Below are 12401 nucleotides of genomic sequence, written 5' to 3'. Positions count from 1 at the left end.
TCCATATATCAACACCATAATATTTGAGGTCCTGGCAGCTTTGATTTCAGCTCAAAGATACCTCGCCAGTTATGAACTTTTTCCCCATTGAAAACGTTTTGTCCGTAGCAGTTATTTATGATATTATTTAATAATAAAAACCATTAAAAACTTATTGCTTCTATTGTTAATGATGGTGTTGAGAGCGACAAGTATCACAATTAAATTTTCAATCAGGAAGGAGTAAAATACAATTTTGTATTAGCCCGATTTCTATCATAGTTTGCCACAATGCGATAATCCCCTTTGGCAAATGGTAGAACAGTCGTATAAAAGCTATTTATTTCAGATACTAACAACATTTGCAACCATTATTTAATATTAATCAAAATTAAAAATTCGATTAATAATTCATGCTTCGCGAGGTAATGATGGTAAGCGGCAATAGTTTAGTGTTTAGTATTTGGGGCGTTCCAGCTGAACTGTTAATTTAAACCTTCAAAAAGTAGGTAATGCCCGAATGCCGATTTGGAGATATGAAAATATTGTTTCTTTATTATCACACCAATGAAGGCAGTATGCTTCCATACACTAACTATTTTATGGTTGAACATCTATTTATTATACTGTTAATTCTAGCAACTTTCTTCAATGCAGTACACCTCTAAAAATTGTACACCTTTCCCAAACTATTTGGTATTCAAGGCCCAGTGCAATGTGTTCCATTGAACTGCATTCGCAGCGCTCTGAAATTAAACGTTATCTAACCTTAATCGATACCTAATCGACATTGATTAATAAAATAGATTGGTGTATATATTACAAGATGTTATTAACATGTAAATAACGTTCGTAATGCCAACGCCTTTCGCTGTTTACTTTCAAATTTCTCACTTCAAACAAAAATAACAAAAAGATAACGAACACAGCCGCACAGGCAGAGAGAGTGAGGCAGAGAGAGAGTAAAGAAGAAACAACGCGAAAAGCTTCGCAAAGCTTAGCTTGCAGTGACATTACACTCTCAATGCCAAAAGAAAGCTACATTCCATGAGAGGTGAGGCTGTCTCTGTTTAGTTGTACTACATTGCAAAAGAGAGCGAGCGGAAGAGAGATTGAAGCGGAACCGACTCACCTTCTCTTGCGTATACCTTCGCAAACAGGTGACGGCCGAGCCGAACAACAGTTAGGCTTGTGTACTTTACCGATTCAGCTGGCTGGGCCCAAGCGGTTGCGCGAAAGAGACCGCAAAGAAAAGGAAGCGGAGACAGACCGAAGATCTACCTGCAACGAATGCGACTGTGTGTGCGTGTGTGTGTTTGTTTTAGTGCATTTGCATAGGAATAAGGCGGGCGCCAAAAACACTATTCGAAATAGTGTGCACATAAATATTCAATAAAATAAAATAATATTAGAATGCGCTAGAAAACTAAAGTTTGACGCGGGCCAAAGTCAATGAAATCGCGTTTCCGGTGGCATTTGATCGAGGCGAAACAATAAAACGTTTGGCCAACAACTGAATAGAGAGAATAAAACAACAACAGCTGGCATTCCAACTGTAATTGGGGTATCAACGCCCCCATCACCGCGCCCAAGGGGTAAGCCCATGACATTTTTCAGACCTGACATCAGAATCTCCAAATCGCACAGACAGACAATAGAGCCATCGATACAGCCGCAGATAAAAGACAGGAGACACCCCCACAGAAAGAGGACAGAGACAGCGACTGTAGGAGGAAATTCCCATTTCGAAAGTTGTAAATAAATTTTGGCGATCTTCTGTTATTAGCAACTGATTTTGCCAACCACCAATTGACGCAATAAAACGGTCGATTAACTTTTAGCGTACACCGACTACCAATTTGTTTATGACTCCGTCAAAGCAGAAGCCACATGCTAATTCGCATCAAGAGGTAGCATAAATTGTGCTAATTTTATAATCCCCTCAATGAGGTGTCAATTAAATGAATCATTGAAGTTTCATTTGGCTGGAAATTTGTCTAGACCAAAACCAAAACAAATTATTTAAGACTAAAGCTCTGCATTTACTCAATAATACATATATTATGGCACTTAAAAGAATGCATTTCGTGTTGACTATTCGAGAACCCCCTATTTGCACGCGGCAGGGGAAATTAATTAGATTACGTGACGGAACCCCGAGAACGTGTTCAAAACGAAGATTTCCTAAATTAGTCGATTAACTAACGTTTAAGGCAAAGAGCAAGTCGCAATTTGTCTACAGACCATGCAAAAATTGAGCAGCTAAACAGAGTCCAAACTTTACACTGAAAGTGAAACCCCCTTGATGAGAACCATCTAAAATATATTCTAAATTTGACTCGTGTGGTAATGGATAGTTTCATAAATGCTGTTTGAACTGGTTTCAGACAAAGGCAACGCGTCGACTGCATCCAACAAAAGACGTATAAAACTCAATGGCATCGTGTCAAGTTATTTTAATGTTTGATCTTTATGGGATAGATAAGAATCCGCACTGATTCAAGTTGTGGTTTTCTTTGCTGCGTAATCGGCGGCGGGTGAAACGCGTTTTGCATAAAAATCGCAAAATTATCACAAACCCGAAATCCGCCGAGTCAAAACAATAAACTCATAACTATTCAAATCAAATCAAACAGAAGCCGGCTGAAAATATCCCGCTTGGGAGCTGCCATATAAGATAAGTCAGACGGAGTTTGATAGAGATTATGAAACCCCATTTATGAGACTTAAAAGATTTGTTGAAGCTTTGCCCACGCTGCTATTTATTCCCCATGCGATCAAGCATTGTTTTTCCATAAATTTCAGACAGACTGCTGGAAATACGAGTACGAGTACACAATCCATTTTTAGTCGGGGCATGCTTTGAACATCAACAATTGAGTTATTCACGAAGCACTTGCCAAAAAGGGAACCAATATTTTGGAGGCATTGTGGACTTGGTTTTTAGCACAAATTCCAGGAAAAGAATTATCAACACAGATGCGGGCATCTGCATAAGTCTCATTTTAGAAATCGGTATCCAATATGTACATACAGGCTTTTAAATTATTGCCAAAAGTTTTACAGTCACGTTCCGCAATTTACTTTACGACCATTTCAATGAGAGCACTTTCGGAAATTGAAAATAAAAATTAAGTCTGACATTTTAAGCGGGGAAAAACTTATTTAAATATTGTTTTACTACCTTAGAAAGCTTTGGGTCAAACAAGTTAATTTTCATGAAGAATATCATCTTTATGAATTATTTAGAAAGCTTTGTTTACATTAATTCCTAGACAAAGTATTATATGACATTCATTCGATGTCAAAATGCGGGAAAAAATGTGGGAATAATGCATTCCTCAATAGCTCGTAAAAGCAAGAGAGTAAAGGTTTTATCTGCTATAAAAACAAACTAAAATGCACCTGAATGCGGACCGGACCCCGAAGCGCAGCTGGCACGTGTCTATCGCTGCAGAGCAGGCTGCCCCAGCGTATACGTAATTTTCCCATGATAAGCCCCAAGTGGTGGGCACCCCAAAAACCCTGTTTCCACGGCTCCAATGGTGCGTTACGAATTACAGCTTTCGGTCATACATCACAGTCTAGAAATGGCTGGAAGATCGGAAGCAAATCGCAGCTCGCGGCCTGCTTGGCTCTCTAAAAATTGCACGCCGATCGGCCACGCCCAGTCGCTGCTACCAGGTTACGCCCTTTATGGCAATTTTCAAGTCATGTGGAATATATTTAGCAATTGGCCCTGTAATTTGAGCCGCAAACCAAACGCTCGAAAAAAGTGGGAAAATAAAAGTAAACAAAAACCCAAACAATTGCAATTTTGTGATTGAGTGGATAACTTCCTGTTAGTCATGGTTCGGCTTATTAACTGGATAACAATGTGACTAGGGTTTTCTCTAAAAAATAGAGTGCCAATTAAGGCTTTGAATTGCAAACATTTCTGGAATTTGCAACTTCCCTTATTCTGGCACAAATCTGTTGCACACGTGTAAGAAAAGTACACAAACATATTTACATATGTGTGAGCAAACTTCAATTAAATTCGAGTACGGGAACAATTATTACGTTAGGGGGGAAGCTTCAACTGAAATGCAATTAACACAAATTTAATAAAAAACGCCCACCACACCCCCGTCCGCTGTCTCTCTCTCCCTCACTCTCTGTCTGCCTCTCGAAATAATAGTTAAAAATAAACCAAAACAAAGGAAAAAGCATTTAGAGTGTACGGATCAGACTCGTATGCGAGTGTATTCAAATAACTTGAGCATTCATGCCATTATCTCGGGCGCCAGCTTGTTTGACAACATCCCAAATCAGCTGAAACTTCAGCAACCGGCGGGATATACCTCTCTACAGTTTGCCTTTGCCTCTCCATCGAGCGGAGATCGGTGGGCACTGGGATCGATCTGAATGAATGGAAAACCAGTTGCCGGCGTCTTGACGTCTCTTTCTAAGTAAATAAATGTGTTTTGGCCAATAAACTCCGGGCCAGCTGACTGATTATACTCGTATCGTATTCAAGTCATTGGACTGCGTTTAGGAAACGAAGTGCACAACAACAACAAATGTGCCCAAACATTTATTGAAAACGTGTAAGATAGTTGCGGGAAGGTGTGTGAGTCGACTTGGGGGATACTCAGTAAAGTTTCATAGAGAGCTCATCGCATAGCTCCACTTTATCTTCAAATACCTCAAACTTTAATGGGTAGCAGCTAGCGATACACTTGCCGTTTCGTCTCTGAACTTGGCCGCTCTCTAAAGACAATCATATTTATGGCCTTTTATCACATGAAGCCCGTTTCAATTAATTTAAATAATTCCATTTGTCACAGCATCAGCTGACGGCTGTCTAGGAAGCTTTTTTGGCAAAGTCTGTTTGAATTTTGATGTTCATCTTGAATTCCAAGTGCAATGCCTCAACACATGCCATAAATTAGTTAATTTTATTGCCATAATTTATGAATATAACACGAACAAACCCAATAGACTTTAGCTAAACGGCCTATAAATAACTCACAACCTGAGGCCCATAGAAAGTTTCCACCCAAATCAAATAATTAATATGCATTTTTTCTAGTTTTCCCAATCGTTATGCGACAACCTTTTGAAATCGCATTGAGATCGATCCGAGATCTCAGCTCTCAGATCAGATGCATTTACAAACGGATCTCCAAACAAACCAAACATTAAGGCACATTTTATGTTCAGCCTCAATTCTCGCATTTCCCTTGGAAACCGATTCGACCCCAAAGCTGTCACCGAAGGCTGCATTTAAATATCATACGAGTGTGTTGTGTGTGTATTTATTTATCCATGACATTTCTCGGCAGCTCGGCTTTGGTTTGCGCCTTGGCCATATCTGGCGAAGGGTCCAACCCCATTCCCAAGGTGTCAAGTTCATCTCAAATATGTTTAGAATACTTGCGACAAAAATGTCCGAGGTAAACAATTAATTGTTTATGCGGTTTCGATGGCAGGTTGCTCTGCATCAAAGTGAATTCTAGGAATAGGGCTAGAATTGAGTGGAAAAATGTGCTGGGTTGCGGCAGGGAATGCAGTGAAGCGAACACCTCGAAATGGAACATATAAAAATGTTAAAATTGAACAGGAAATCAGTACAAGTTTAATATAATTAAATATATATGTGTACAAAAATAAATTGCGGCCAAAAGGGTTACTTATTTACGTACCAACTGAAGCAAAGAATCGAAATGGAAACAAAAGAAACCAAGCCAAAGTAAACGAGTGCGAGCACCTGACTGCCCTGTACACACATACATACATATGTACATATATGAATGTATATGTATGTATGTATGATCATAATGCAAGAGCCGATTATCACGCATTTATAGAGTGATTTGGTGTGCAGCAGCAGCGGCAGAATGATCCAGTCGAATCTGGTTTGGTCGAAGTTTACACTTGGTTTGGCCCATCCTCCATGGTAAATCCCCGACTAGAACTCGTTTGAAAGGCAAAGAAAAGACCCGAATGAAATGCATTCCAATGAATGGAAAATTTCAACAAAAAAACACCTACATTGAATATCCCCAAAAAAATCGTTGTATTTGTTTCTCCGCCCTCGCCTTGTGTTTTTTGGGTAACTTTCCATTAAATTTGTTCAAAATGATGAGAGAAAACAACAAAAAACCAAGTGACAATCGCTCACGTGTTGGGAGAGTGCCTCGAAAATTGCCGAGCCACACAAATAATTGCGGACTAATACGAAAAGAATTTACAACTTCCTTTCCATTCAGCCGAACTCCGAAATTCGAGCACTAAGTGCTTCACAGAGGAGAGGCAAACACGCAATGGGAAACCTTTAATCATTTTTGGGCCTCTGTAGACACTCTCCCTTATCCCTGCTGCCTTTTTCCATTACCGCTATGCTCGATTATCTGTTTAACGCACATCTACGACTACTTATTGTAGGTAATATGTCGATGATCAGTCGGGTACCCAAACACAAAACCCAAACCCAAACCCGACTCGGATATATGCGGTGAGAAACGATAACGACGCTGACGACTCAACGAGACAACAGCGAAAACAAAGTTTTGATTTTTATAAAAGACAAGGTTCGCATCAAGTACAAAACAGTTTCGTTCGAAACGTTGCCGTGTGAAGAGCCGACTGACCGACCGACCGCCCCACCGAGCATTTCCGAGACAGTTTCAGTGCGTCTACAAAAAGTTACTTAATACTTAGACCCTCCCCGCGAGTCATCTAATATACAGATGCACCACCTATGACTCCGCCAGTACCAGGCGGCGCGTGCTTCTGTTGATCGTATAAACTTTACTGTCGGAGGCGGCACTCGCACAGAAGTTTCACCTGCGCTCAGTTCAGCCCGCCCAGCCTTTGTTTGGAGTTTTGTTTTTTTCGCAACTGTGGGACTGTGTAATTAACTTTAAATTCGTACGTCGGCAGTTGTGGGAACTCCCCCTCGCGGAGCTACACGGAAAGATGAAGTCCAATCCTGCATCGGATCACGTTTACTTCAACGATGGATTCAAGTGCTCAACAATCAGCATCCACACGAACCTCAACGAGCAGAATGGCAGCAGCAACAATAGTGTGGGATCATCTACAGGATCCAAGGAATTTATATGTGAGTTTTCTTTCCTATAAATTATCCTGAAAAACATAAGGATTCTACTGTGATTAATAGAACAAGTGAAAAAAGTGTGTGGCTTACGAAAGGATATCCTTGAAAGGATAAATACAGTTTAGAATAACTATTTGGTTTTGTAATTACGTCTTTAAAACAATTGCGTATTCATTTTGGTAGTTATCTTTATAATATTTGTTTTAAATTGATTTATAATTAAAAAGTCTTGTTTGGAAAATTATGCAGAATTATTGGAGAGGCTCTTAAATGGTTTTCATGATTTATTCAGTGATTTATTGTGAAAACAAATTAAAGTAATTGAACAATTTTAGCCATTAAAATGGTTGTAAAAAGTTTATCAATAATTTCAAACTGCCATTAAACGTGGCTATTATTATTCAAATTATTTTAGGTACAAATTTAGTTCCTTTCTGGCAGCTATTAAAATTCTCAGTTCCAATGAAATGCATTTATTTCCCAGGGAAATGAAATGTTTTCTTACATTAGGCATACGAAACGTGCTGTCTATGGGGTAGATGCATCCAATTGTTTTCCACGTTTTCTCACCCGATAAACTCGGCCCAAAGACCTTGACAATGAAATTCTCGGAGATCATGGAGAACTGTAGAGTAAATAAAAAATATCTACAATTAAATAACATACTATGTATGCATGGCAGATAGTTTTAGGTGCTCTGTAGTACGTGATTATGAATCACAGTCGAAAATGAAGCCAACGACTTGACAAGAAATAACAAAAATAAGCAACAAGTGCGAGTACGGCCAGTAAAGAATTTCATTGTTGACTTTTTTCTTTTGGCTTGGCTTGCAATTTCCGGTTGGAAAAACCTCTTGTTAATCTCTGCTCTCTTTTCGACCTTTCAGTGACCGAGGACGGCAAGAAGGTCAAGCCCTCGCGGAGCACGGTGGAGTGCACTCGAGGCTGGCTGCAGGACTGCAGCAGACGGACCTTCAACCGCAAGACCCTGCACAAAAGACTGCCCATCCTTGGATGGCTGCCGCGTTACAGCAGCCAGGATGCAGTCGGGGATCTGGTGGCGGGCATAACCGTGGGCCTGACGGTGATTCCCCAGGCACTGGCCTATGCTGGAATCGCAGGTCTGCCAGTAGCCGTGAGTACCCGCTGTCAAATCACTTTTTAATGATGATCTAATCCCATTTCTCTTCCATTTTAGTACGGTTTGTATGCTTCCTTCTTGGGCTGCTTCGTGTACATCTTTCTGGGCAGCTGCAAGGATGTGCCAATGGGTCCCTCGGCCATTGTGGCTCTGCTGACCTTCCAGGCGGCTCAGGGATCGTGGCAAAAGTCGGTCCTGCTGTGTCTGCTGTCGGGGATTGTGGAACTGCTCATGGGACTCTTTGGGCTGGGCTTTCTCATTGACTTTGTCTCGGGTCCAGTCTCCTCCGGCTTCACCTCCGCCGTCTCGCTCATCATTCTCACCTCCCAGATCCAAAGTGTGCTGGGCATCACGGCCAAGGGGAATACCTTTGTGGAGATCTGGACGCAGGTCTTTCACAACATTGAGCACACACGACCCGGCGACACCGTCCTGGGCCTCACCTGCATTGTGGTGCTGCTCCTCATGCGCTCACTCTCCTCCTGCCGCATCGGACCCGAAGATGATTCGCTGCGCTCTCGCTTCCAGCGAGTTGTTAACAAGGTACTCTGGATTGTGGGCACGGCTCGCAATGCCATCCTGGTGGTGGTCTGCTGCCTGATGGGCTACCTGCTGCACACTGAGGAGCACGGTGCTCCATTCCGAGTGGTGGGAGACATTCCGCCCGGCCTGCCCAGCGTACAGTTGCCACCCACCTCGCTGAGTGCCAACGAGACGAGCAGTGGCGCTGCAGAGAGCTTCGTGGAGATGGTCCACAGCATGGGCTCCGGCCTGATTGTGATCCCGCTGATCTCGCTGATGGAGAACATTGCCATCTGCAAGGCTTTCGGTGAGTGATCCACAATCTTCGCAAGTCTTTTTGGTCTCTTCTCAATGTGAACTCTCTCAGCCAATGGCAAGTCGGTGGATGCTTCCCAAGAGCTGATTGCCATAGGTACGGCCAACATCTTCAACTCCTTTGTGCAGGGCTTTCCGGGAACCGGAGCTCTGAGTCGTGGGGCTGTGAACAATGCCAGCGGAGTGCGCACTCCGCTCAGCAACATCTATTCTGGAGGTCTGGTGATGATCGCTCTGCTCTTCCTCACTCCGTACTTTTACTTCATCCCGCGCCCCACTCTGGCTGCCATCATCATAGCCGCTGTGGTGTTCATGATCGAAGTCAAGGTGGTAAAGCCCATGTGGAGATCGAAGAGTAAGTTTACACTGCAATAATGAAGATGAAACATATAGTTCAACATCCAAATAATTGCAGAAAGCGATCTGGTGCCTGGTGTGGGAACATTCGTGGCCTGTCTGGTGCTGCCACTGGAATGGGGCATTCTCATTGGCGTGGGGCTCAATGTCATCTTCATATTGTATCATGCGGCGCGTCCTAAACTCTCCACAGAGCTCTTGACCACACAATCGGGCACGGACTACATGATGATCACGCCGGATCGATGCCTAATCTTTCCGTCCGTGGACTATGTCAGGAATCTGGTCAACAAGCAGTCCATGCGGCAGAATGTGCCCGTCGTCATCGATGCCTCGCACGTCTATGGGGCCGACTTTACCACAGCGACCGTCATCGACTCTCTGATCAGCGACTTCAATCAGCGGGGACAGCTGCTCTTCTTCTACAACCTGAAGCCCAGCATTTGCGCCATCTTCGAGCAAGTGTCAGCGGCGCAGTTCGTCGTCTACTACCAGGAGCAGCAGCTGGACGAATTGCTCAAGGAGCGGAACTACACACAGAAGCGCTCGGAAACGGCCTGACCTCCCAAATACGTGATACACTTTAGTTTAGTTCAATTAACTAGCGTAGTTATTTATGATATTGTAAATAGCTCATAAGAAACTTTTTTTGTAGTATTAGCCAAAGCACACACACTATTAGACATTGTAAGTAAGCCAAATAGTTACTGTAATTAACTTTAGCTCTAGATGCTGTGTTGAATGAATTAAACGATCAAATTAACGTTCTATGGAATTATAAATTTGGAGATCATCGATTATTGATAGAGAAAAACGAGAAGGGACGTGTGAGACGCTTCTTACGCGTCACAACTTTTATACCCGGCACTCAGTACTACATCTGCAACTTAGCGGTTATTTGTCAAATTTTACATTTTTTCTTCATCTGTCATCTACATCAACAACACTACTCACGCCAACACGCTCCTTTAGCTCGCCACCCTCCCCTAGAAACACACACTGCAGAGTTGCGGCAGAGGCAGTGGCAGAGACGTGTCAGGGGCAGAGGCCAATAAACTGAAGTATCTTTTGGGGGCTGCTTTTGTTCTCAAAAGTATAGCATACTTTCAGGCTGAAAAGTTCCCAATTACAAAATAGCGTAGGACAGCCATATCCTGCAGTCCTTGTGGTCCTTGATGGACTCAAGCGATACAGGAGACTCGTACCTTCGCCAGGAGGCATGCCATGTCCTGATGCGACAGGAAACAGCCGAGTTATAGCGTTGAAGGGGATTATATAGAAAAACAATATTCAAATGGCATTATCCTTAATGTCCTAGCACCCGAAGTGATCCGGGACATTTTCCCGATCCCGAGGAGGCGTGACATGTCCTTTTTCGACAGGAAACAGCTGAGCTATAGCCTTGTAGAGATTAAAAAGAAAAAACAACATGAAAATGGCATTATCCTTAATGTCCTTGCACCCGAACTGGTCGCAAAGGATCCAGGACATTGTGCCGATCACGAGGGGGCGTGGCACATCCTGGACGGACTACAAATAAAGGAGAAAACAACAAAACAAATCTCTCCTGTTATTTTTGTCAAATTGACAGTCACCTCTTTGCACAGTGGCGCCCACGCGATGAAGACGGTCATTTCTGGAACTAAAATAACGTAGTTCGAGAATTGGCCGATCTGTGTTGGGACGCCACTGTGAACTTTTGAAATTGCTTCACTGAAATGGCCGAAAACTGGAAAATTTTCAGACCAAGTACCAGGCGAACAGAAGTCAGTAGAAGGTAACTGGTTTCCATGTTTTTCACTGTGTCAAAAGCTGGATACTATTAAACCGCAATTAATTAATTTTTCCTTCTGTGCGTTACATACAACCGTTATCCGCACAAATACAATATACCCTATTTACTCTTCGAGTACCGGGTATAATTAAACCATTGTCGACCCACTCAAAAGATTGACTCAAAATTCTGATGAAAGTAAAAAAGCAGGGTGGGAGAATTTACACAAATTACAATTTTCTACGGATTAACTCAAGTTAAGCCTGTTCGGCCATGCCTTTTTTAATGTGGTCTAAGAGGGTTAAGGTGAACTTGTTCAGTTCGCTCACTGCAATGAACTGTTTTGTTTTCGTTCACGAACCAAACTCTCACGTGTAGTTTCCGCACTTTTTGGTTTTCGGTTTTTATATTAAATAAAATGAAGCGTTTATCTGACGAGCGTGCCAAGATTCTGTTCGAGAAGCTGAACAAATAGTAGGTAACAAAAACACACGATTGGCATGGCATTAATCAACTTCCTTGCAGCATTGGAACAAATGTCACGCAGCTGATTGACCGCCCGGACGGCACCTACTGTTTCCGAGAGATGCGAGACCGCGTTTACTATGTGTCCGAGCGGATACTCAAGCTGAGCGAGTGCTTCAGCGGCAAGCAACTGGTCAGCGTGGGCACCTGCTTTGGAAAGTTCTCCAAGACCAACAAACTGAAGTTCCACATCACAGCGCTCTACTATCTGGCACCGTACGCACAGCACAAGGTGTGGGTGAAGCCATCCTTCGAACAGCAGTACCTGTACGGCAACAACGTGCCAAAATCGGGTCTGGCGCGAATCACGGAGAACGCTGGACAGTACCAGGGAGTGGTGGTGTACTCCATGAGTGATTTGCCATTGGGCTTTGGCGTTCTGGCACGCTCCACCACCGACTGCAAGACCGCTGATCCACTGACGGCAGTCTGCTACCACCAATCTGACCTGGGCGAGTACATTCGTGCCGAAGATTCGCTGTTTTAGATGCATACTTGAACACTATAGCTGTAATCATGTTTTAGTAAATAATAAGTCCTACAAGAATTTGGAAACACGATTCGGCAGAGTTTTGATGATAGTCTATATTAATTGTAGGGCAGATTTAGTTTTAAATATTCGAAAAAATGTCGTGTGCAACTCTGGTTCTTGGGTCGGCACCGCCTGCAACACTGGTTCACTT

The 12401-nt window shown here is 42.8% G+C and overlaps 2 protein-coding genes across 2 annotated transcripts; both read left to right on the top strand.

Moving 5' to 3' along the window:
* Positions 1-6565: 6565 nt before the first annotated feature.
* On the top strand, positions 6566-10182 carry LOC117897621 (sodium-independent sulfate anion transporter). The gene is made up of 5 exons (XM_034806587.1): positions 6566-7087; positions 7972-8219; positions 8283-9054; positions 9115-9417; positions 9478-10182. Exons 1-5 carry the CDS (start codon positions 6943-6945, stop codon positions 9978-9980), a joined length of 1971 nt encoding a protein of 656 aa, XP_034662478.1. The 5' UTR covers positions 6566-6942; the 3' UTR covers positions 9981-10182.
* Positions 10183-11510: 1328 nt separating this feature from the next.
* On the top strand, positions 11511-12278 carry LOC117899306 (60S ribosome subunit biogenesis protein NIP7 homolog). The gene is made up of 2 exons (XM_034809231.1): positions 11511-11667; positions 11719-12278. Exons 1-2 carry the CDS (start codon positions 11612-11614, stop codon positions 12203-12205), a joined length of 543 nt encoding a protein of 180 aa, XP_034665122.1. The 5' UTR covers positions 11511-11611; the 3' UTR covers positions 12206-12278.
* The last annotated feature ends 123 nt before the right edge of the window (positions 12279-12401 follow it).

This window comes from Drosophila subobscura, chromosome O, assembly GCF_008121235.1.
Source record: "Drosophila subobscura isolate 14011-0131.10 chromosome O, UCBerk_Dsub_1.0, whole genome shotgun sequence".
Classification (NCBI taxonomy): Eukaryota; Metazoa; Arthropoda; class Insecta; order Diptera; family Drosophilidae; genus Drosophila; species Drosophila subobscura.
Note: the sequence above shows the minus strand (reverse complement) of the source record. Positions and strands in the feature narration are given on the sequence as shown.

Bases quoted from the DNA above. Each gene is read 5' to 3' on its own strand.
- LOC117897621 (XM_034806587.1), top strand. From the start codon at position 6,943: ATGAAGTCCAATCCTGCATCGGATCACGTTTACTTCAACGATGGATTC. The intron at 9,055-9,114 runs GTGAGTGATCCA...GAACTCTCTCAG, and splicing joins TGCCATCTGCAAGGCTTTCG to CCAATGGCAAGTCGGTGGAT. The intron at 9,418-9,477 runs GTAAGTTTACAC...AAATAATTGCAG, and splicing joins GCCCATGTGGAGATCGAAGA to AAAGCGATCTGGTGCCTGGT.
- LOC117899306 (XM_034809231.1), top strand. From the start codon at position 11,612: ATGAAGCGTTTATCTGACGAGCGTGCCAAGATTCTGTTCGAGAAGCTG. The intron at 11,668-11,718 runs GTAGGTAACAAA...ACTTCCTTGCAG, and splicing joins TTCGAGAAGCTGAACAAATA to CATTGGAACAAATGTCACGC.